This window comes from Pipistrellus hanaki (assembly GCF_964339955.1).
Source record: "Pipistrellus hanaki genome assembly, chromosome: X".
Classification (NCBI taxonomy): Eukaryota; Metazoa; Chordata; class Mammalia; order Chiroptera; family Vespertilionidae; genus Pipistrellus; species Pipistrellus hanaki.
Genome location: NC_140524.1, coordinates 51,734,424 through 51,759,524, shown reverse-complemented (window position 1 = coordinate 51,759,524; position 25,101 = coordinate 51,734,424). Strand labels below are relative to the sequence as shown.

The window sequence follows — 25,101 nt, the reverse complement described above, 5'->3', positions numbered from 1 at the left end:
TATTCATCTTTCCAAGCTTAGTAGACAGCTACTCATATTCTAAAAGCCCAGGTTAAATGTCACTCCCTTTGTAAATTCCTCCACAATCTCATTTCTTACCGGCAGAATTCATCCATTTTGTCCATATGTGTTCATAGGTCTTTATACATACCTCTTTTAGACCTTGTATCTCACTGTATTATAATTACATGTTGCATGGATTAGCATTTATGTTTAGCTGTCATTAAGAATCCATTATTTTTCTATCACATACAAATAATCCAAAAATAGGCAATTCAACAATGTTATGGTGGCTCCCTTTATCTTTCTGTTGTTTTGCAAGATCAAGCTCTGCCTTCCTAGCTCAAGTTTTCCTCAGTGTAACATTATTGATAAAGGTCTAGCCATCACATCCATACCTGGGGGAGAATGAGTAAGAAGGTAATGTAAAAGGGCCCCAGAGGAAACATTACTCCTATGTCCCCACACCAGTGCATACATGTATACACACAGACAAAACTATGAAACTTTCTAGGAAGCCCAATCAAACAACTGCCACTCACATACCATTGTTATTTATTTGTTTGTTTGTTTGTTTGTTTATTTGTTTATTCATTTATTTAAATCTTTATTATTGAAAGTATTTCATACTAGAGGCCCAGTGCACGAATCCCTCAGCCCAGCCTGCACCCTCTCACAGTCCAGGACCCCTTGGAGGATGTCCACCTGCCGGCAGTCAGACATTCCTCTCACAGTCAGGGCTCTCGCAGCCTGAGACCCCTCACTCCTTAATGCCCTGGCTGAGCAGCGCTCCTCCTGTGGGAACACACTGACCACCAGGGGCCAGCTTCTGTGTTGAGCATCTGCTGGTTGTTCCGCCATTCCATTGATTTGCATATTAGGCTTTTATTATATAAGATGTCTCCCTTTTTTCCCATCAACCCCATCCAGCCCACCCCCACCCCCCACCCCAGGCCCTCACCACCCCACAGTCTGCATCCATAGGTTATGCATATATGCATACAAGGTCTCCCACCCACCCATCCTCCCCCGCCTTCTCTCCGAGATTCCACACTCTGTTTCATGCTTCCATGTCTCTGGATCCACTCTGTTCACCAGTTTATTTTGTTAATGAGAGTCCACATATGAATCCCGTTAACAATGGGATACTTGTCTTTTTCTGATTGCATTGTCCTATATTTAGGCACAAGGGCACCCTTATCTGAAAGGAAGGCTGGGAAAATTAATTTTTTCATCTGGGTACATAGCTACCTCCCAATAAAAAGATAAGGTTTTGTTACTTAGAAATAACTGGGAAAAAGGGTATATGATATTCAAACAACAATGCCTATCTTGCCCCTCAACCCACTTTGTTTTATCTGTTTCTTTACCAAGACTATTAATTCCCGAAAGGTTTAGCATATGTCACATTCATTTTGTATTTCCAGGGCCTAGAACAGTACAAGACACTCAATGGTTTACAGTTTATTTCCTTTACCTGCAATATGAAGGGTTAATCTGTATAATCTGCCTAGATAAAAAAAAAGATTCTATGTTTTATCACAATTTTCTGTGCTTTATGTTGAGTTTATTATATTCTTAATTAAAAAAAAACACACAAAGAGCAATGGTTCTTGATCATCATGTTACCTTTTATTTTTAATTGTGTTGTTTCTTTCTGTAAATAGCGAGTTTCTCATCACCAACTGCCCTGTTTTAAGTGTTCACATATTCTGACAATTTTTTTTTCCGTCCTAAGATTGAACCTTAAATGTAAAATGAAATGATGTTCAGGATATCTTTGGCACCTAACACTATTTTTTAGATTTTCCAGAGGGCCTGGAGAGCCTTTTCCTTTCACCTTATAAAAAAAGAGGTACTAAACAGAATGGAGTACCCAGAAATTGACCCAAACCATTATGTTCAATTAATATTTGACAAAAGAAGCAAGAGCATACAATGGAGTAAAGACAGACTCTTCAATAAATGGTTGGGAAAATTGGACAGATACATGCAAAAATTGAAACTAAATTTACACCATACTTACATCATACACAAAAATAAACTCAAAATGGATAAAGGACTTAAATGTAAGATGGGAAACCATAAAAATCTTAGAAGAAACTATAGGCAGAAAAATCTCAGACATCTCTTGTAGCAACATGTTTATCAATACATCTCCTAGGACAATGGAACTAAAGAGGAAATAAACAAATGGGACTACATGAAAATAAAAACCTTCTGCACAGCAAAAGAAACCATCAACAAAATAACAAGAGAGCCTACTGCATGGGGGAATATATTTGCTAATAATACATCTGATAAGGGGTTACTTTCCAGAATAAACAGGGAACTTATACAACTTAAAAAGAAGACAAATAATTCAATTAAAAATGAACAAAGGACCTAAACAGACACTTTTCCAAAGTGAACATACAGAAGGCCAAGAGGCATATGAAAAAATGCTCAAAGTCACTAATCATCCAAGAGATACAAATAAAAAGAACAATGAGATACTACCTCACACTTTTCAGAATGGCTATCAACAACAAATCAACAAATGGCAAGTGTTAGTGGATGTGGAGAAGAGGGAACCCTAGTGCACTGCTGGTGGGAATGGGGACTGGTGCAGCCTTTGTGGAAAACAGTATAGAGTTCCTCAAAACATTAAAAGTAGAACTCCCATTTGACCCAGTGATCCCGCTTCTAGGAATATACCATAGCCTAAGGAATCAGAAACACCAACCAGAAATTTTATATGCACCCCTATGTTCATAGCAGCACAATTTATAATAGCTATGATTTGGAAACAGCTTAAGTGTCCATCAACAGATGAGTGGATAAAAAAGCTGTTGTACATTTACACAACAGAATACTTTGCAGCTGTAAAAAATACCATTTGCAACAGCATGGATGGACCTGGAGAGCAGTATGCTACGTGAAATAAGCCAGTTAGAAAAAGATAAGTATCATATGATCTCACTTTTATGTGGAATATAATGAACAACACAAACAGATGAACAAAAGTAGATCCAGAGACATAAAAGTATCAAACACACTGTGGAATCTCAGCAGGAAGCAGGAGAGGGTGGGTGGATGGGAAGAGATCAACCAATGAACTTGTTTGCATATATGAATAACCCATGGTGAAGGCCTGGAAAAGGGGACCAGCTGGAATAGGTCAATGGGGGAAAAAGAGGACATATGTAATACTTTCAACAATAAAGATTAAAGAAGAGAGAGAGGTATTAGGAACTGTGTTTATTCTGTTAGGTTGATGGTTTGCATGGGGAGCTGTCCAATCAGTAGAAACGATCCACTTTTCCAATATTAAGTATATCTGATGATTTATTGAGAGATTATATGTGCCCTAAATATAAATGGATGGCCTCTGGTGTCATTTCATATGCCCACAAGAATCTCCAATTTGGGGTGTTGTGGGGAAGGAAACTTGATTTGGTGTGAACAGTTTGACAGTAACATAGCATGGCTATGAAACAGCACTGGAGTGGAACACTTCCACAATGTTACACCGTGGCTGCTATGAAAACAGCATGGGCGTGAACCAGGGAGAAGGCTTGAGTGCTTCAGCTTCAGTCATTCAATCACAATCTTGAGTCTTCTAGGATCCTCAGGGAAGCGGGTTTATATAGACAGAAATCCCGGCCTCTGGTCCCTGATTGGTCAGAATAGAGCTTCTCTGATTGGTCAAGCTGCAAAACTCCGATTGGATGGTGAAAGCCTCGGTCCTATTGGTTGAAATAGGATTCCAGGAACTCCTTTATATGGACTAGTTCAGCTGGCAGAAACAAAGTGCAGGCAGTTTATGGTTGCGGAGCCAGGCAGTCCCTGTGCAGAAATGGCTGCGAGGCTCTGCTTTTTTTTTTTTTTTTTTTTTTTTTTTTATCTTAGCCCAGTTCACTATCAGGAACCATTCTTAGATCTCAGGGATCACATAATTTTATAGGGAAACACGCTTCTTTTTACAAAATAGTAGAAAATTTTGAAAATTGCGTTCAGTTGGCAAAATAAGAAATTAGCGATCTTGTGTTTTCCTCTGAATATTTTAAAAAATGTATTCACCTAAGACCTGGAACCCTTTGTCTAGAATACAGATAAAAGGAAGAAAGAACAGTATGTGACACCTAGTAAATTGTTTGGATTTAACAAGGTAAGCGCCCTTTCTAGGGGAGCATTGGCAGGAATATCTGTCTCCTTTGAGAGTTAGGGAAGACTTCACAGAGCAGGTAACGAATTAGCCGGGGCTTTAAGGATTAACAAGGAAGAAATGGCAGGGCACTCCAAGCTGAATACATAATGCAAACCACAGCACAGAGCTCTACGCGTTCAGCAGCTCTGAGTACCCTGGAGGCCATTGCCTGTAATTCTCAGGGTTTGGTGAAAATATAGGCAGGGACGATTTTTCTCTGCTTAGCTCATTTTCCCTAAAGCACAATGCACAGTGCTGGGCACACATCTTCAGGAGCTCAATAAATAACTGTTGAATTGGGACAGGGTGATCTAGTATTCTGGGATCCAGGGCATCGGGATTCTTTCTCACACAACCTCAGTGTTACCTTGGCCAAGTCCCTTTTCCGAAGGCCTGTGGCTGCCGGTGCCAAAGCGGAGGAGGGGCTTGGCCTGAAGTGCTGGGCCTTTTAGCGCCTGGAATCCCTGATTGGCCACAGGGAGGGCGGAGTGGGCAGTGCCGCTGCGACTGCGACTGCGGCTGCGGAGGTTCAGTTCCTCCTCCGCTCCAGCAGGGGGCGCGGGGCGCGGCTTCCGGCTGCCCTTCCAGTCCCGGCCGGCGCTGGGCGGACCGGGGCGGCCAGCGCAGTGGGCGGGCCTGGCGGCGGCGGCGCTGAGCTGACAAGGCGGCTGGATAGCAGCGGCGCCGGGGCCGAGTGGGCTGCGGAAGCCTCAGGGGAACCGGTTCGGGAGCCAGAGGGCTGTGGCCGGAGCAGCCCCTTCGCGCGGCGCCGCACTCCCGGGGCAGCGGCGGGCGTGGAGCTCGCAGGTGAACTGCGGCGGCACACCCAGGCGTGGCGGCGAGGGCGGCAGTTTAGAGTGGGGGCAGGGGCGGACCTGGGAGCAGCCCGGGACCAGAGAGGTAGCCCGAGCTCGGCCATCTCCAGCCATGTCCGACGAGACGTCGGCCACCACTTCGTACGAGAAGTTCCTGACCCCCGAGGAACCCTTCCCGCTTCTGGGACCCCCTCGCGGGGTGGGCACCTGCCCAAGCGAGGAGCCGGGCTGCCTGGACATCAGTGACTTCGGCTGCCAGCTGTCTTCTTGCCATCGCACCGACCCGCTCCACCGCTTCCACACTAACAGGTATGAACCACGGCTGGGAACAGGGTTGATTGCCCACATTCCTGCCTCAAGTCTGGGACCCCTGGGTCGCCCCCGAGCCTCGCGCTCCGCCCAGGGTCTGCACTCACATCCGCCCCTCCCCCACCTTTCTCCGGGATTAGCGTGCATTCCCGTTCCCTTCTCGCTTCCCCTCCCCCTTTTCACCCTGCCCTCCTGATTTCCCTTGGTCGGCATTTTACTCTCTTTCCCCATTCATCTTCTGGTCTTAGCTCCTCCTCCTCCTCTATCCCTCCCCCATCTGCCCCCTGCGAATCCCAGACCCCCACCTTTGATTTTTAGCTGCTCCCTGTTTTCTTTCACCAGCTAACGTTTAACCCCTTCCATTTCTGACAAGTGGGTTTCACATGGCTCCAAATTAATCCCCGGATCTTTTGAAAGGTGGCACTTTTAAAGCTATATTATTTCCCCCAATTTTTAACCTGTCTCACAACTATATTTCCACCTCCACTCCCATTTTTTAGTGAAGCCCTAGGAAACCAGACAGTTTTTTGTTTTTTTTTTTTCTTCCCCCTCTCTCTCTCCTTTACGAACTCGTTACCTTCGCGCTTTAGGGCCTTCCAAAATGTACAAGCTTAAATCTGGAAGATTTCTTCATGTTGCACACGCCTTGATTTGCTCCCCTTGTGGAAGGATGGAACGAGGTTTTGGATAGGCTTACTTAATACAAATGTATTCAGGGGGTGCGTCCTTTAACTGATTTTATTAGAAAGGAGTACTTTGAAGAATTCTCTCAAGCAAGCATTTAAGTGTTATACGGAATGTGGGGGATTTGAAGATGTTTTACACGTAGCCCCAACCTTTGATGTAGGTGGATGTTTGAGATATAAATACAAAGGCCTGGGATTGTGTGTGGAGAAAAAGGAGGAGAGGAGTTCAGCTATAGAAAATACTGGAGTTGAATTAAGGAGTCTAGTTCTGATTTCTGATGCAGTTTATAATATGAGCATGAACAAATCCTTTCACATCTTAATGACTTTTGTATGTTCTCTTAAATAAGTCTAGAGATTTACTGAGCTTCTACCAGATACAAGGAATGTACTGGTATAAAACATGACTCTTACCTAAAAGAAAGTTATATCATTTGGAAGGTTAAGCAATCATCCAGAACATCAGTACAACGTATTTGAAAAGGAAATGCTGGTAAACTGAGGCCCAGAGAGAAAAGACTGAGTTCAAGGTCATAAAACTGAGGCAAAACCAGGGACACTTTTGGAGCCAGTGCTAAAACTTGGAACAGAGTTAATGGCTCCAGTGTAATAAATGGTTATTATACTTTCTTAGACTAACTCACTAAAGCCTATTAACCCATACAGTAACTTTAACATTAATGTCTCATATTCATGAAATCTGGTGTGCTTAGGATTTTTGGCATTGGAAAATAGTGTGAAATAATACTTTTGGACATATTTGCATTTTGCAACATTGGATCAAGTTAAATACACGGAATAGTGAAATGATTTCAGAATTAACTTGCTCTGATAATGAGGACAAGGGAGTGTAGGGACAGAGGCTGAGGGCTAGCGAGAAGCAAGAACAGTACATTCCCTACAGCTTCCTCCTCCCCATTTTTTCCTTGTGTTTTTCTATCCCCTTTCTTGGAGACCATGGTAAAACCAAGGTTGTTTTGCAGAATGGGGCAGTGAAGATGGAGGGGGAAGTTCCCGTTCAGCCCTACTTTTTCCAAGTCAAGCATTTTTTCCCCCAGTTACTGCCTGATTTTTCAAAACCTCGCTCTCCTCCCCCACTTTTTGCAAGGCTTGGAATTGCAGTAGGAGATCTAATGTATCTTTCTCTGTATTCTTTTGAGCAGAGATTAGTGAAAGCAAAGTTAGCAATTCTTACAGCAGATGTTGTTTCTTCCTTGGGCTACCTTACCTTTTAAATCTTTTCTGCTCAGGAATGTTCTGCCTTCTTACCCCTCCCCATGATGGTATTTGAGAGGAGGACTATATGCTTCCAGTCATTTCTTTTCAGGGAGAAGCGAACAGCTAAATCATATATGTGGGTAAAGTTTAAGGAGTTCTTTTATTTTGAAGTTTTAAGTGTCACTTTTTTAATTCACATCAAATCATTCACCAATTTGAGCAACAATCCAAAAAACATATCTGTATAGTTGAGTACAGATATTCTGCTTTGGGTTTAGTTATTATAAAAAAAAATTCATTCAAAGTGAAAAGCATGTCAAGGGGTAGACACTTGACTTACCTTTATTTTGCTTCTTGTTGCCTGATAAGAAAACTGGAGAGTGTTTAAATAATGCTGTTGATAAAGGCCTTAGAATGATGACATTTCTACACTTGTTCATTTATTGGATTCTGGGCACCATTATTTATGATTCCTAAGGTTGAAGGTTCTTAGTGTTCAGGTTAGAGTCACCTGTTATTTAGGTTGGTCTGTCACTGGTATAAGTTTAGTGGAAAGTAATACATGAACACAGCCATTTTCCTAAGAATAAACACTTTTCTAGTAGTATGTTAGAATTTTATGACTAAGTAGGGTTTGTCTGGAATTTTGGGAGTATAAAATAAATTTCAATAAACAAATATTTTTATTTATTTATGTTGAATACATTTTATTGAATTTTTTACAGAGAGGAAGGGAGATAACATCAATAAGAAACATTGATCAGCTGCCTCCTGCACGCCCCCTACTGGGGATGTGCCTTCAACCGAGTACATGGCCTTCCTTAGAACCTGGGATCCTTTATTCCTTAGGCTGACAAGAACTCTCCACTGAGCCAAACCAGTTAGGGCGATAAACAAATATTTTTAAATTGAAATGTCGATATGGAATATTTATGTAGTGTTAAAGACATGTTTTTGGTTTTGGGGACAGCATTTTTCAATGTAGTTGTGGATTTTGTCTTAGCAGTTGTCCACCACAACCTCTACCATCGAAAAGGATGTCATTTAGCAAAATGAAAAAAATTATGTTATTGATAGGTCCTATAATTAAATTGTGAGATAAAGGGGCTTAATATGAACTACTCGAAGTGTTATTTTCTTCCCCTTTCAGGAGTACATTAGTACTTAGACATTGAGAATTTGTGAAAAGTGTGTGGGAGGACAGTGCCTCACATATTGGCAGGATAGGAAATGAACTATTGTATAAAACAGTTATCAGTTATGTGAATTTACACTTGTTTTCAATCACAGTAACCAGAAAAACCCCAAGACTACTGTGTACTTTTTGTATGACCCCTAGTTTTCCTATCTCAATAAAGTAATAGAGGTGCAGAGAGCTGTGAGTTGCAGGTGGGAGAACCACATTCCATGAACAGAGAGAGGCAAGAGGAATTGGGTTTGGTGACTTAGGGCTAAGGCTTTCGAGAACTATCCAGGCCAGATATGTAGATTTGGGAGCAATCAGAATAGAAATCCCAGTAGCGTGACATGAGTGGAACTGTGTCAAAGGTTACAAAGGTTGAGATAGAAGATGAAACTTTTCAATAAATGTAGGGAAAGGAAGGAGAGGAGATTTGGTAATATTTGAAAGAATAAAAGTGAAGATTTTGGGGGGAGCTTTGTTTAGTTTTTCTTTTCCAGGAGTAGAGATTTTAGCTCTTTAGGAGCAGCTCATAGGAAAGCGAAATTGAAAAGAAAAAAAGAGGGTGGTATGGCAGAAGACGGATGAGATTAATTCAGAAGCCAAAATGGAAGAAATAGCCCTAAAAATGACCTGGAATGTTTTTATTTTCAAGTCTGTAGGAGGGATGTGTAATGATCCCAAGTTAATTGAGGTCACTCTTAGAGGAGAGTTAGGGGGGTTGTATCATCTTCTCTAACTTGTGACTTGGGGCTCCAGAGGAATAGCCCCGGTCAGGGTTGCTCTGTGGGGATTCTGGCATGGAGTCAGTGATGAATACTCATTATTTTATGGGATTGTGCCCTGGGAATGAATGGCATAAATTTGGAATGACTTTCATCAGTCTCAAAGTAGGACTTATTCCACAGTGCTCATTGGCTGGATTTTCATCCTGAGAGGTAATGGTTAGGTCTACCTGAGAAAGGGCTTAGAAGAATATATATATGGTTTACCTGATTTTCTGAATTTTACCAAAATGCCATTGAAAGTCCGTTGTGTATTCTTAGTGAAAAAACCTTGCAGATAAATTTTCTTGGCGTTATCAGTTTTTAAATTAAAATTTGGACAGCTAATCTAGTTGTTGAGTTAAACCCCATTTTATTGGGATTCTTTCCCACATTTTTCTGTTACAGCGTGGAGAAAGTCTCCTTTGTGAATAATTTTATGGTTATAGATAGACTTTCAGTTTTAGGTAGTTTTCTCTTGGTGGATAAGATGTAAAAGCTTTATAAATTTGAATGGTTCACTGCTGAGTGCATGCATACAGTGATCATTTGTTACACATTTTAAACTGATAGAACAGTCTAAAAGAATCACACAAATGTTTATTATGAAAGCTTGTGATACAAAATTGTGGGCATATACAAAACTACAATTTGTGATACCTTTCACTAAAGATAACTGTTAACATTTTGATGTTACTTTTAATGTTCTTTTTATGTACACATATAATTTTTAAAATCAGGATCAGACCAAATATATAATTTGTGACCAGGTTATTTGCACTTACACTGCGAGTGTTTTCCTTTTCAGTAAATAGTCAGAAAATAAAATTTCTGATGGTTAGAAAAACACTTATTTAATTGTTCCCCATGCTTAGAGTAATTTATTTTCCCTTTTTGGTTATTATAATACTGTTTAGACATGTTTGCACATACATCTTGTTTCCAAATTTCTATTTGGGGAAGGGAATGGATTCCTAGATTACTGAGTGAAAAGGAATGAATAGTTTTTTCTTTTTATTAATTTCTTATTGTTTAAAGTATTGCATATGTCTCCTTTTTCTCCCATCAACCCCTCCCGGCCACTCCCACCCCCCAGGACAAGCCCCCACCACCCCAGTGTCCTTGTCCATTGGCTATGCTAATATACATGCATACAAGTCCTTTGGTTGATCTCTTTCATTCCTCTCCACCTTCCCCCTCCCCCCTCCCTTGCCTTTCCTCTGAGGTTGATTGTACCTTCGGTGCTTCTCTGTCTCTGGATCCATTTTTGTTCATCAGTCTATATTGTTCATCATATTCCACAAATGAGTGAGATCATGTGATATTTTTCTTTCTCTGTCTGGCTTATTTCACTTAGCATAATGTTCTCCAGATCCATCCATGCTGTTGCAAATGGTAAAAGTTCCTTCTTTTTTATAGCAGCGTGGTATTCATTGTGTAGATGTACCATAGTTTTTTTAATACACTCATCTGCTGATGGGCACTTAGGCTGTTTCCAAATCTTAGCTATAGTAAATTGTAATGCTATGAACATAGGGGTGCATATGTCCTTTCTGATTGGTATTTCTGATTTCTTGAGATATATTACTAGAAGTGGGATTACTGGGTCCACTGGGTCAAATGGGAGTGCTATTTTTAACTTTTTGAGGAAACTCCATACTATTTTCCACAGTAGCTGCACCAGTCTGCATTCCCACCAGCAGTGCATGAGGGGTTCCTTTTTCTCCACATCCTCTCCAGCACTTGTTTGTTGATTTGTTGATGATAGCCATTCTGACAGGTGTGAGATGGTACCGCATTGTTTTGATTTGCATCTCTTGGATGATTAGTAACTTTGAGCATCAAATAACTACTAGACTTAATGCTAGTAAATGAATTAAACAATGTAACAGGATACAAAATTAACACCCAGAGATTTATGGCTTTTTTATACACCAACTAGAGACCCGGTGCATGAGATTTGTGCACTGTGGGGCAGGGAGGGGGGTGTCCCTCAGCCCGGCCTGTGCCCTCTCACAGTCCAGGACCCCTCAGGAGGTGTCCGCCTGCAGGCTTAGACATTGCTCTCTTAGACCTGGGCAATTTGGTGAGTTGTACTAGGTTTATTGATTTTTAAAAAATGAGGATACTTCCTACCTAGCAAGCATGTGATGAAACTAGGCAATATTAGAAGGTATATTTGTGGATTCTTAGAATTTTATAATTTGCCTACTTCTAAAAGTTTGCTGACATCTGCTTTTATATTTACTAAACTATATAATAGTGTAGAGTGTATATATCTCTGTGTCTGTTTCACTGATATAAAATACTTTACCTTTAGCTCAATGGAAAAGGTGCCATAGAATTTGCTGGATTGCCTGAATTTTGTAAATTAATAACTTTGGAATTAAGGTTAGTCATACAAAATAAGAGGGAGAAGTTAAAAAATGAAAAAATACAATTCAAGAATAAAACTGGATTTAATGAATGAGAAACAACCTAATTATAGGTAAATAACAGACTTTTCTTCAGAAGTCATTATTTCAGTACCTTATTAGTATCTGATACATTAAACCATTATTTTAAGAATTAATTCCCTAGGGTACTGCCAAAGCAATGAAGATTATATTATTACTAGTATACAGCTACTGGAAATTTACAAAAGAAAATAGATTTGTAGATTTCAAGACCAAAAAGAAAAACAAAGAAAGAAATTATAACCCTGCAACAAATATTACAAATGAAATCTTAATATCCTTAATGCATAAAGAACTCTTTAAAAAATCAATAAGGAAAACATTCATACAGAGAAAAATGCTATAGCAAAATAGCAAATGATATTTTTAATTTTGATCATTCCCATAATCAAAGAATTAAAAATTAAAAAAAAAATTTCTGCCAAAACCGGTTTGGCTCAGTGGATAGAACATCAGCCTGTGGACTGAAAGGTTCGGGTTCGATTCCGGTCAAGGGCATGTACCTTGGTTGCGGGCACATCCCCAGTAGGGGGTGTGCAAGATGAAGCTGATTGATGATTCTCTCTCATCGATGTTTCTAACTCTCTGTCCCTCTCTCTCCTCTCTGTAAAAAATCAATAAAATATATTTAAAAAAAATTTTTTCCCATCAGGTAAAAATTTTAGAAGTGAAAATTCCAGTGCTGTTAAAGTTGTGGTGAAATGACCACTTTTATATACTGCTTTGGGGAGTGTAAATCAGTGCAGCCTTTCAGAAAGGTATTTAACTAAGTATGCTATGGTCTTTAAAGTGTTTATATTTTGTGACTCAGTACTTTCAAGTAATCTATCCTGAGAGATTATATATTTGGATTAATAATTATAAACAAAAAGTTTTATCTCAGTATTACTTGTAATACCAAAAAAAACTATAAACAGCTTAAGTATATATTATTGTAGGAATAAGATTAAATAAACTATAATATGATACATTTCATAAATGGGATATTGTATAGTCTTTAAAATGTTTTCAGGTAATATACATGGGGATATGTTCACTGTATAATGCTAAGTGAAAGAAAGCTGGTCACTAAAATATATGCAGAATGCTGACTGTGAAAAAAAATACTCATGCAGAAAAAGTACCAAAATATGGACTAGAGCATAGATGGGGTCCCTTGGCCTGGCCTGTGGGGATCAGGTGAAACTAGCTCTCTGACATCCCCTGAGGAGTCCTGGATTGTGAGAGAGCAGTTCTCAGGTGATGCACCACAGAATTGGGCTCCCTCCTCTCTGGTTCTGGGTGCATCACCTGAGAACCACAGCTGCCAAGTCACTGCAGCTTGGCAGCTCCTGCTTTAAGCGTCTGACCCCTGGTGGTCAGTGCACATCATAGCTACTGGTTGGAGCTTCTGCCCCCTGGTGGTCATTGCATGTCATAGCTACCTATTGGATGGTCGGGTGGTCGCTTAGGCTTTTATATATATATTGTAGATTAGTTATTGCTGGGTATTATTGGTTATAAGAAATACTTTTTTAAAAGATTTTATTGATTTCAGAGAGGAAGGGAGAGGGAGAGAGAGAGAAACATCAACGATGAGAGAGAATCATGCATTGGCTGCCTCCTGCATGCCTGCCCTACTAGGGATCGAGCTCACAACCCAGGCATGTGCCCTGACCAGGACTTGAACTGTGGCCTCCTGGTTCCTAGGTTGATGCTAAACCACTGAGCCATGCTGGCTGAGCATATAAGAAGGCTGCACTGATTTTGAGCTTCTACCTGTATACTTTGTTGGTGCTCTTCTCTGCCCTGCAATGGCTACTCTTTTTATTTAATGATAATAATACCTGCCATGTATTGAACACTTTTTTATGTCTGCTAAGCGCTTTGTATACATTTTTCACTATAGCTGCATTTGAAAAATAAGGACATAGGCTTGGAGAGGGTGTGTTTTGCTTAAGATCAAACAGCAGGCAAGTGACAGGGCAAGAATTTGAACTCAGTTTGACTCCAGAGCTTACTCATAACCAGTATGCTATATGTTTGCTTATGGATGAAAGTTTTACTTTATCCTTAAATAAATACATTTTTTCTTTTAAAATATTGTATTATAAAAATTTTCAAACAGATACAGAGAGAGACTAATGTAATGTACCCAATATACCCATCATCCAGTGTAAGTTATTCACATATGGCAGTGAGCTTTATCAGTACCCCCTACTCATTTATCAGCCCCTTATTATGTTGAGACAAATCCCTGACATATCTCATTCATAAATATTTTAATACTAGATGCTCAGTGCATGAAATTTGTGCACTTGTCGGGGGGAGGGGGGCCCTCAGCCCGGCCTGTGCCCTTTCACAGTCCGGGAGCCCCGTGATCAATCTCCCCAAAGAGGGAGGCTCTGCCCACCTGGCCGGGGTTCTGTAATAGATCGCCCCCACAGAGGCAGGCCCTACACACCCTCCACAGCCTGCTGGTCAGTGGCCTGGGCCTCCCTCTGCAGGCGATCTTGTGATCAATCATGGGGTGAGGGCCAGGCTCCTGACCAATCGCATTGCATCTGCCTTGGCTGGTCTGGGGCCTGTCGGTGTCATAGTGTGGTTGTCTGGAGGTTCGTTCTGCTGTTCGGTTGTTTGGTTCAGTTCATTTGCATATTATGCTTTTATTATTATAGATGTAACCTTAAAAGGTAAGGGCTCTTTAGAAAAGAATTACAGTATCATTATCATACTAAAATATACCCACATTCCTCATGAATATCATAAATGTATTATTAATATCTTTAAATTGGGTAGTTTCTGTAATTCCTGTTGTGATTTCTTTTGTTCCTTTTTTTAAGGTGGAACTTAACTTCTTGTGGAACAAGTGTTGCCAGCTCAGAGTGCAGTGAGGAGCTGTTCTCGTCAGTTTCTGTTGGAGATCAAGATGATTGCTATTCCCTCTTAGATGAGCAAGACTTCACTTCTTTTGACTTATTTCCTGAGGGGAGTGTCTGCAGTGATGTCTCTTCTTCTATTAGCACATACTGGGATTGGTCAGACAGTGAGTTTGAATGGCAGGTAGGTTTTTTCCCCCCTTAAATTGCCATCATTACTTCCTAAGTAGAAGTATGAATTTCTGTTGTGATATTTTTATCTGTACTTCAAAGCAAATTTCTCCAGTGTTTATCCAATCATACAAATTCTCTGACAACATTAAGAACTAGATGAAATATGTATCCTTTATTTTTGCTGATGTACCTTTTAGGCTTCTGATGCTGCTAATATCCTTTTGTAGATTTTCAAGTAATTTAATACTTGTAAGATGTTCCCATTATTATTCATCATCTGTGCATGAATATAGCAAATTTACTCTTCCTACATTATAATAGCTTTCATGTCCTTATAGGCATAGTATCCTTAAATCAGGGTCATGTTATATATCTAAGATCACAAACCACTATTATCATAAATACATAATTTTGAGTCATGTTATCAGAAATATAATTTCTCATTTTGCATTCTCTTTGTATGTAGAGTTGCTTTTTTCCTGATAGTGTTTTTTTTTCTTCTCTTTGTATAATGGCTTTGTGGGAAATTGTTCAGAAATGCTGCTTGTGATCACGAGTACAATCTATCAGAAAATGTAGATTGTGTTATTCCAACATCCATTTTCTGATTGTAAAAGATAATAACATTTAAAGAAGCTTTCCTTACATACTGCACGTTATATTCAACAGATAACTCGAATGCTTAATGTATTTGAAAGCCATCTAAATACTTGAAGTTGTTATTCCAAAAAGGAATGAAATATTACTTTTTCTCAAATTTTTATTAAAATAATATAGGATGACATAAAATTAAAACTTCAGAGTTTCCAATTTTGCCGAAGCCGGTTTGGCTCAGTGGATAGAGCATCTGCCTGCGGACTCAAGGGTACCGGGTTCGATTCGTCAAGGGCATGTACCTTGGTTGTGGGCACATCCCCAGTAGGGGGTGTGCAAGAGGCAGCTGATTGATGTTTCTCTCTCATCGATGTTTCTAACTACCTGTCCCTCTCCCTTCCTCTCTGTGAAAAATCAATAAAACATATTTAAAAAAAAGTTTCCAATTTCTATTCTGCTGTGGTTAGCACTTTTAAGAGCTTATGCAGATACAAGTACATTTGCATAGCATTAAATTATACTTCAGCCACTGTTTGACCCTGTGGTTTTTTCAATCAGCATATATCAATCTTTCTGATAGCTGCATCATAATTTAACAAATTTCCTAATAATGGATATTTAGATTGGTTTCAGTTTCTTTCTTATTATAAAAAAATGCTACATTGAAATTTAAGAGTTTTTGAAGAGGACAGAAAAAATCCACAACTGTATTTTTATGTTTTATATAATTTCAAAGGCTTCTATTTTATATATAGTTGTAAGTATGGTTTGGATAAAAATTATAATTTTTAAATTTAAAAATTTGAGATAAAACTCACAATTTAAATAATTTTACAGTGTGTAATTCAGCAATTTTTAATATATTCACAATGTTTTGCAGCCATCACTACCAATTCTAGGACATTTCCATCACCCCAAAAAGAAATCTATACCTGTTAGGAGATTGTCCCAATTCCCCAGACCCCATCATCAGCAATCACTAATCTACTTTCTCTATGGACTTGCCTTTCTAAATATTTCATATAAATGGACTCAGATATGTAGCCTTTTGTTTCTGAATGCTTTTACTGTGTTTTCAAGGTTGTCCATATTATAGCATGTAACAGTACTTCTTTTCAGTCTTAGCTCAAGTTGTTATAACAAATACCATAATCTGGGTGGCTTAAACAACAAACATTTATTTCTGTAGTTCTTGAGCAGGGGTCTTCAAACTACGGCCCGCGGGCCACATGCGGCCCGCAGAGGAGTCTGATCCGGCCCGCCAGGTTTTTTGGGCAGTGAGCGCAGCCGAGGTGTTACAGTAGGAATTAGTAGTTCATATAGTCCGGCCCTCCAGCTCTCTGAGGGACCGTGATCTGGCCCCCACTTTAAAAAGTTTGAGGACCCCTGTTCTAGAGGCTAGAAGATTCAGATCAGAATGCCAACATAGTCAGGTTCTGGTGAGAGCCTCTTTCTGGTTTGCAGATGGCTTCCTTTTTCTGGAGTTTGTGAGCACAAATAAGCTGTGATCTCTCTATCCCTTTATAAAGTCACCATTCCCATCATGGACGCTCCACCCTCATGAATTATATAAACCTAGTTACCTCCTAAAGCCCCACCTTCAAATAGCATCACATTTGTGATTACGGCTTCAAAATACAGAGTTTGAGGGGAAGCACACAAACATTTAATCCATAGCAATTTCTTTCTATGGCTGAATATTCCATTAATTATATGGATATACCACATTTTGTTTATTCATCAGCTGATGGACATTTGAGTTGTTTCTATATTTGGGCTGCTATGAACATTCAAATATGTGTTTTTATATAGATGTATATTTTTAATTTTCTTGGACTTAGTCTTAGGAGTGCAATTGCTGAGTCATGTGATGACTATGTTTAACTTTTTGAGGAACTGCCAAAATGTTTTCCAAAGTGGCTGTACCATTTTACATTTCCACCAGTAATACAGTCATGCTCCACTTGACAAGGATACATTTTAAGAAATGCATTGTAAGGTGATTTTGTTGTGTGGACATCATAGAATGCACTTACACAAACCTAGATGGTATAGCCTACTACACACCTAGGCTATATGGGACAGCCTATTCCTCCTAGGCTACAAGCCTGTATAGCATGTTACTTTATAAAACAACACAAGATTGAATCCAGCAAAGACAAAATAATGCAATCAAGGGGCATGATAGACACAAGATGTATGAGCCTGCTGCCGGAGTAACATGACACACTGACAGCAAACCTTTTTTTAAAATACACTGAGTGGCCAGATTATTATGATCACAGAACACATTATAATCTGGCCACACAGTGTATATCTTATATAATAAAAGGCTAATATGCAAATTGTTCCCTTGACTAGCAGTTCGACCAGAAGGCAGGCCGGCCAACCGCTCATGTCCCCTCCCCCTGGCTAGGCTGGCCAGATCCCACCCATGTACGAATTCATGCACTGGGCCCCTAATATGTGTGTGTATATATATATATATATATATATATATATATATATATATATATATATACTGAGTGGCCAGATTATTATACGTTGAGAGATCATAATAATATGGCCATTCAGTGTATATATTTCATTGATTTCAGAGAGGAAGGGAGAGGGAGAGAGAGAGAAATAAATATCAATGATGAGAGAGACTCATCGAATGGCTGCCTCCTGCATGCCCCCCCTGGGGATCAAGCCCGAAACCCTGGAATGTGCCCTGACTGGGAATGGAACTGTGATTTCCTGGTTCATAGATTGACGCTCAATCACTGAGCCTCATGGGGTGGACAACAGCAAACTTTTATTTAACAAACTTTTTTTAATAAGTAGCAAGTACTCTAAAATTCTACTGTGTTTCCCCAAAAATAAAACATCCTCCAAAAATAAGACCTACTTACAGGTTTCCTTCTGAGTGAAATATAAGGCATCTCCCCGAAAATAAGGCCCCCCAGGCTCTGTCTCAGAATGAAAATTAATTTACCATAAACTGGTCGTTAGGGCTGCCCCGACTGGCGTCTAGCAACCAGTGACTTTATGTGGCATCCTGACATCACTGCTGTGTGGAGGCGGAGCAGACGTCTGAGTGAGTGGTGAGCGCGGGGCTGGAGAGAGGAGGAGACTTTCGCAGATGCATATAGAAGAACAGGAGGATTAGAGTGGACAGGACACAGTGAAGGTGGTGAGTGCTGGTCTGTCTCTGGTGACACCACCTGATGCTCGCGGCCGCCCTCATGATGACTGAAGGTTCTCAGTCAGTGGCAGACCCTGCTCCAGCCCAGATCCAGGCCCCAGCAAGCCCAGTGACAGTCCCCAGGCAGGCCCCAGGGGGTAAATGTCTGATAAAGGGGTAGGGGGATGTCTGGTGAAGGTGTTCAGTGGCACAGGGGTGTGGGGAGAGGGATCACTTAAAATGACACAGGAGGATCAGAGGGGGCAATCAAAATGACACAGGAGGATCAAAAGGGGTTACTAAAATGGTAATCCCCCCTCTGATTCTCCTGTGCCATTTTGATTCTCCCCTCTGATCCCCCCTGTGTCATTTTAAGTGATCTCCCTCTCCCCACCTTGATATCCCAATTCCTTTTTTTTTTTTTTTTCCCCCTAGAAATGAGCGCAAAAAGAAAAAGCTACTCTGTGGAGTACAAGAAAGGAATTGTGGAAGACTCTTGGGGCCAAAATCTTACTGCTTTCTGCAAAGAGAAGATGTTGAGTATCCGATTGGTCCTAAAATGGCGAGCAGAGTATAGTAACATCATTGAACAAGTGGACAAGGGAAATGCTAAAAAGGCCAAGTGTGGATCAGGTCAGCAACCATTATTTTCCAAGCTGGAAGACCTGATCTGTAAATGGGTGGTTGACAGGAGAGCACAGGCTTTGGTTGAGAATAGGGCTCAGATTCAAGAATTTGCCCTTGCAATGGCACCATAGTTTGACATAGCCCCCGAAGACTTCAAAGCATCACAACACTGGCTGGATAATTTCCTTCAGTGAAGTGAACTGTCTTTAAGAAGATCTACAACATTGTTTAGGTTGGAAGATACTCAAGTTATTAAGCGAGCACTTGCATTCAAGTCCTTTATTGATGATGCTGACTTCTCTAAATACAGTCTTTCCAACATGATTGCTATGGATGAAACTGCAGTGTTTATGGGCCAATCATCTCAAACAACAATTGAACAGCGGGGTGCCTCCTTAGTGTACATTCCCTCCACTGCTTATGAAAGTGCACGTGTTTCCTGTATTTTGGCAATTCGTCTGGATGGCACTAAAATCCCACCTTTAATCATTTCTAAGGGCAAGAAGGAAAAGATTGAATGTGTTTTGGGCGTTTTTATTCTTGAAACTGAAAAAGCCTGGGCCACACAAGCAGTTATAAGGAAGTGGGTCGATTTAATGCTGCTGCTTGTTATGCGAGGGAGCCAAAGAGGTTGGCTAGTCTGGGATGCAGCCAACACTCACCGCGCTAAAGACATGAAGACATTTCTTCAGGAAAGAAAAATAGATCAGATAATGATTCCCGCAGGAATGACGGTCTATCTCCAGACTCTTGATATTGCAATAAACAAGCCATTCAAAGACAATTTGCACATGGAAATTAATAACTACATTGAAAATAGAATGAAGAGAAATCAGCGTGGAAACTTTGTGGAACCTAAACTGCAAGAAGTTGTGACTTGGGTGAAGAATTCATGGGAGAAAATCACTGACAGTTGCCTTGCAAATGCACTGCAAGCAGGCTACCTTGACAAGAAGTACTCATTTAAAGACAGTGCTATTGCTAAACATGAGAGATTTGGTCCACTGATTCTGAAAGAAATGGAGTCACAAGAAATTCACCAGGAAATTCAGGAATTGGATTGTTATGATGATGTTCCAGAAGATGACATGATTGTCATTGAATAAATGAGTAAATTCTTGATACTGTAAGATTCACAGTTTGTCTGGTTTGTGTTGACAACTACTGTACTACCGTACCGTATACAGGTAATAAATTTCCTTTATTTTCATTTAACAATAAATGTGTACCATATTCTTCTTCATGGAAACATAAGACATCCCCTGAACGTAAGACCTAGCGCATCTTTGGGACCAAAAATTAATATAAGACACTGTCTTATTTTTAGGGAAATAGGGTATTTAACTTCTTTGTGTTGGTGTGTTTTTAGGTTTGTATTTTTTTTCTTGTAATTGAATTTTAGTTTTACACCATTGTAGTCAAAGAAGATGCTTGATATAATTTCAGCCTTCTTAAATTTATTGAAACTTATTTTTTTGCTTAACATGTGGTCTTTCCTGAAAAATATTTCATGTTCACCTAAAAAGCATGCATAATCTGTGCCTTTCCAGTGAAATGCTCCGGAAATATCAATCAAATCTTAAGATGTTATTTAAGGGAACTATTTCATTGTTGGTGGTCAGTGTATGTCATAGCGAATGGTTGACTGCCTCCTGTGAGTCAATGCATGTCATAGTGAGCAATTGAGCAGCATTAGCATACTATTAGCATATTATGCTTTGATTGGTTGAACGGCCAAACGGTCAACTGGACACCTAGCATATTAGGCTTTTTTTTAATGGGATAACCATTCAGACAGGCATGAGGTGATATCTCATTGTTGTTTTAATTTATATCTCTCTGATGATTACTGACGCTGAGCATTTTTTCTTATATCTATTGGCCATCGGTATGTTCTCTTTGGAGAAGTGTCTATTTAGATCCATTTTTGAATTGGATTGCTTGTCTTCCTTTTGTTGAGTAATGTAATAAGTTCTTTATATATTTTGGTAATTAACACCTTATAAGATATATCATTGGTATATGTAGGGTGTCCCCAAAAATGTATACACATTTTGATTACAAAGTCAGTGTTTATTAACATACAGTAGATTTTCAAAATTTAAAAGAATCTACAGAAATGAATAATTTTTTTTTGTCAATGCCTGTTTTCAAATTGATGACTGTTCTGTTCCAGGCACTGCTGATAATGTGAAGCAAACACCACAAAGCATTTCCTTTGGTATTTGTGCATCCTCAATTCTTCCATCGTTACAGGTTTTGTAGCATAAACTTTACCTTTTATGTATCCCATACCCCTTAAAAGTCTAGGGGTTTCATTTTCTTTGTTCAAGTCTTAGTCTGGCTTCACCTATTATTTCAAATGAGTCAAACCTAAAAAGGAGTGAAATTTAAGTGAGCTATCAGCTATTAAAATGTGTACATACTTTGAATAAATATAAAGGCAGTGCTTGTACTTTAACTGCATTTTCGAACTTCCAGTAACATTTTAGGATGTATTCCCTTTGTTCTTAGCTTATTCTGGCTAAAAGAAAGACACATCAATTGAACTAACAGTTATTAAAATGTGTATACAGATTTTTGGGTCACTGCCGCAATCTGCATGGCAAGGTTCAGTATCTGAAAGAGGGGCCGATGCACAAATGAAAATTCTAATAAAAAATATGAATTATTAAGGAGCAGGGGCCAGGTGGAGCCTCTTTCTTGAAGAGACACACTGAGGCCTGGCCTAATCCGCTTTTATTCAGTTTTAATTCATCTTGCCCTCAGGCAGACACTTAGCACACACACAGTCTCAAAGGTCAGTAAAGATCAATAAGGTCCAGGAAACATTTACTTGGAGGCTATCAGGTCAGGAAATTGTTTTGAGCCACCGCAGTCTCAACACAAACCCTCGGTGCCTAGTGTAAGCCCTGCTAATGCTCCAGGTCCATTGGCCTCCTGCGTTCCTTGGTGCAGGCTCTTGACAGAGTTGGCATGTGGTAGCTTTCCACATCTCCCCCTTTTTGTTTTCTCAGTAACTCTTGCAAAGTGTATGTTGTCTGTAGGGCTTGAGTCCTTCCTAGACTCTACATTCCTTATCTGCAGACATCCCCCAGGTCATCTCTGGACTATTTGTCATCTGTCTTGTTCTCCTCCCATTCCTTATCTTCAGTGTGTTGCTTGGGGCTACTGCTGTCTGTGGCTGGAGTAGTCATCTGTCTGGGGCCACACGTACAGGTTTAGGCTCCAGGTGCAAGGTCTTCATTATTAGTTTGGTCAGTTCCATGTTGGAGCCTGATGTTCCTTACAGGAATCCACATGGTCTTCGACGAGTTTTTCGGAAATACACAAGCATACTCTCAACCAAAGGTTAATAAAGGCTTGGGACCTTTCCATAAACTAGACTCAGGATCCTTCCATTTGATCAAACCTTTTTCCTTTGACTTAATTATGACACCAGTGTAAATCCATTGGTGTCTTGCCATTAGCATTACAAGTGAAAAAAATTAAGATAATTAAGGATCGGTGTAGTTTACTACAGGATATTACTCCAGCATCACTATTCCCCCTTTTTGTTTTTCAAGTTGGGATTTTAGCCATTGATGTTGGTATTCTATAATTGCCTGTCTGTGGGAATTGTATGGTATTCCTGTAATGTGCTGAATTTCCCATATTTTACAGAATTGTTTGAAAGACAATTTGTGTACACAGATCCATTATCACTTTTAATAATTTTTGGAATTCCCATGATGGAAAAAACAGCTAGGCAATGATTAATGACCTATTTCGCCATTTCTTCTGTAGATGCAGTGGCCCGTATGACCTTTGAAAAGATATCCACAGAGACATGCAATGCCCCAAGGCATCCAAAAGGAGTATAATGTGTTACATCCATTTGCCAGATATGGTCCTTTATCAATCTGCCAGGGTTAATTCCTGTATTAGGCCCTTAAAGCAGATGTAACATACTAGTGAGACTTTCCTTGATAATCTGTTTTGCCTGCTGTCAAGTGATTGAGAATTGTTTAGATAACATTTTGGCAGGCTGATCTAAAAGCTGGTGAGATTTTTGTGGCCTGTTGTAATAAAGCAACTAATTAATATGCATTTCCTTTTGTTAAAGGACCAGGCAGGGTGGTATGAGCCCTGGTATATAATCTAATAAAAGTAATATGCAAATTAACCGTCACTCCATCACAAAGATGGCAGGGCCCATAACGTCCTGGGCCTCAGCTGCAGAGGGAGTAAGGGCGTCTGGGCAGTCAGCACACCCCCAGCCCTGCGGTTCAGAGCATGCCCCCACCCCAGCGGACACAACTCAGGGGGCCTCTGCGTGTGAGATACAGAGGAAACACCTTTTCTGACTGCTCATTGGCTAAGCTCCCTGTACGCTGCCACTTGCAGTGTTCTTGGTAACTTGGTTAATAAGAATCCAAGAAGGTGGTCTAGGGTTTTCCCACCACACTTCTAGAGGAAAAAACTAATGTCTGTTGCTGAAGGGGCTAAGAAGTGTCATATTCTTCCCTAGCCTGTTTGGCTCAGTGGATAGAGCCTCAGCCTGCTGACCGCAGGGTCCAGGTTCAATTCTGATCAAGGGCATGAATCTAGTTTGCAGGCTTCTCTCTGCCAGGGCCCAGGTCAGGTCTCATGGAGGAGGCAACCAATCGAAGTGTCCCTCTCACATTGATGTTTCTTCTGTCTTTCCCTCTCTGTTCCAAGCTCTCTAAAAATCAATGGAAACATATTCTCAAGTGAGGATAAAAAAGAAAGAAAGAAAGGAAATGTCATATCCTATGAAAGACACATCTTGAAAATGCCTAAAGAAAGTTGTCATTTTTTCGTGGTGAAGGGACTGGAGTCTGTGTTGATGAAAACACCTTGGCGGCTGCAGTGGCAGCAGCAGTGGGGTGATGGAGCTGGTGCCTTCCCCTGATCAGCCCAGTCACCTCCCACAGAGGGAGGCCAGACTGTGGCTTAGGCCCGTTCCCTGATCACTACAGACAACAAATAATCAATTTGAACCATGCTTTGACTTTAAAATGACCAGAATGGGCCAGAAGACACGGCAAAGTAATTTTGCTTCACGATAACGCACCATCACACACTTCAAAACCAGATAAAGACACGTTAAAAGATCTTGCCTGGGAAGTATTAATCCACCCATCGTATTCACCAGACCTTTCTTCTTCAGATTACCACTTGTTCTGATTGATGGCACATGCACTTTCTGAGCAGCACTTCAAAATGTACAAAGAAATGGAAAATTGGGACTCTGAATGGTTTGCCTCAAAACAAGAAAAGTTATGTTGGGACAGTATCCACAAATTACCTGAAAGATGGGGAAATGTGTATCTAGGGATGGACATTACTTTGAATAAAGCACTTTTGATATTTCTCTAGATATTATCTTGTTTTCTTTGATTATAAAATCTGCATTATTAACCGGTACACCTGATAGTTTCTTTTCTATGAAGGTAAATCAGAGGCATGTTTAATAGACTAACAATAAACAAATTAAACCAAATAATAAAGATGGATAAAACAACAATCAACAGACAAGCGCACATAATAGACAAGACTTAATAAATCAGAGTTCTGTTCGTGAGTCTTTCAGATATTTTACATTGCCTGGGACTAAACAGCCAGAATACAGCTCAGAGCACTACCAGATGGGGTCCCAGTGAACACCCACAGCCTGTTGTTTATAGGTCTTATCATATTCTGCTCTCCATAGCATTGGAGAGTCATTTAGCTAAAATCTGCCAGTCCCAAGGCATCATATGGTAATTTTCAGACAAAACATTGAGTCCTTTTTTAAACGGACTATTTTCTCTAGTTGCTGAGCCTTCCCACACCAGAGGAGGAGGATCAGGGGCTTTAGGTGTTACAGGCTTTACAGGTTCTTTTCAGGAAGAGGAGGAAGTGGTGGCAAATACTCCTGGCATTCTATGGGCTTTTGGTCCTCAATATGAAGTGGGCAATATACAACTTGAACAAGAGCCCACGTAGTTAAAGATGACAAGGGTATTGAGCCTTATTTTTCCTTAAATTACTACCTACTTGTTCCCAGAGATCCAGGTCTA

The 25,101-nt window shown here is 40.2% G+C and overlaps 1 protein-coding gene across 1 annotated transcript in view; it reads left to right on the top strand.

Moving 5' to 3' along the window:
• The first annotated feature begins 4,800 nt into the window (after nt 1-4,800).
• Nucleotides 4,801-25,101, top strand: part of FAM199X (family with sequence similarity 199, X-linked) — a 41,198-nt gene continuing 20,897 nt past the window's right edge. The window contains exons 1-2 of the mRNA XM_084870489.1: nt 4,801-5,313; nt 14,440-14,659. Coding sequence (XP_084726615.1) covers nt 5,117-5,313; nt 14,440-14,659 — 417 coding nt within the window. The 5' untranslated portion in view covers nt 4,801-5,116. The remainder of the gene's footprint in view (nt 5,314-14,439; nt 14,660-25,101) is intronic.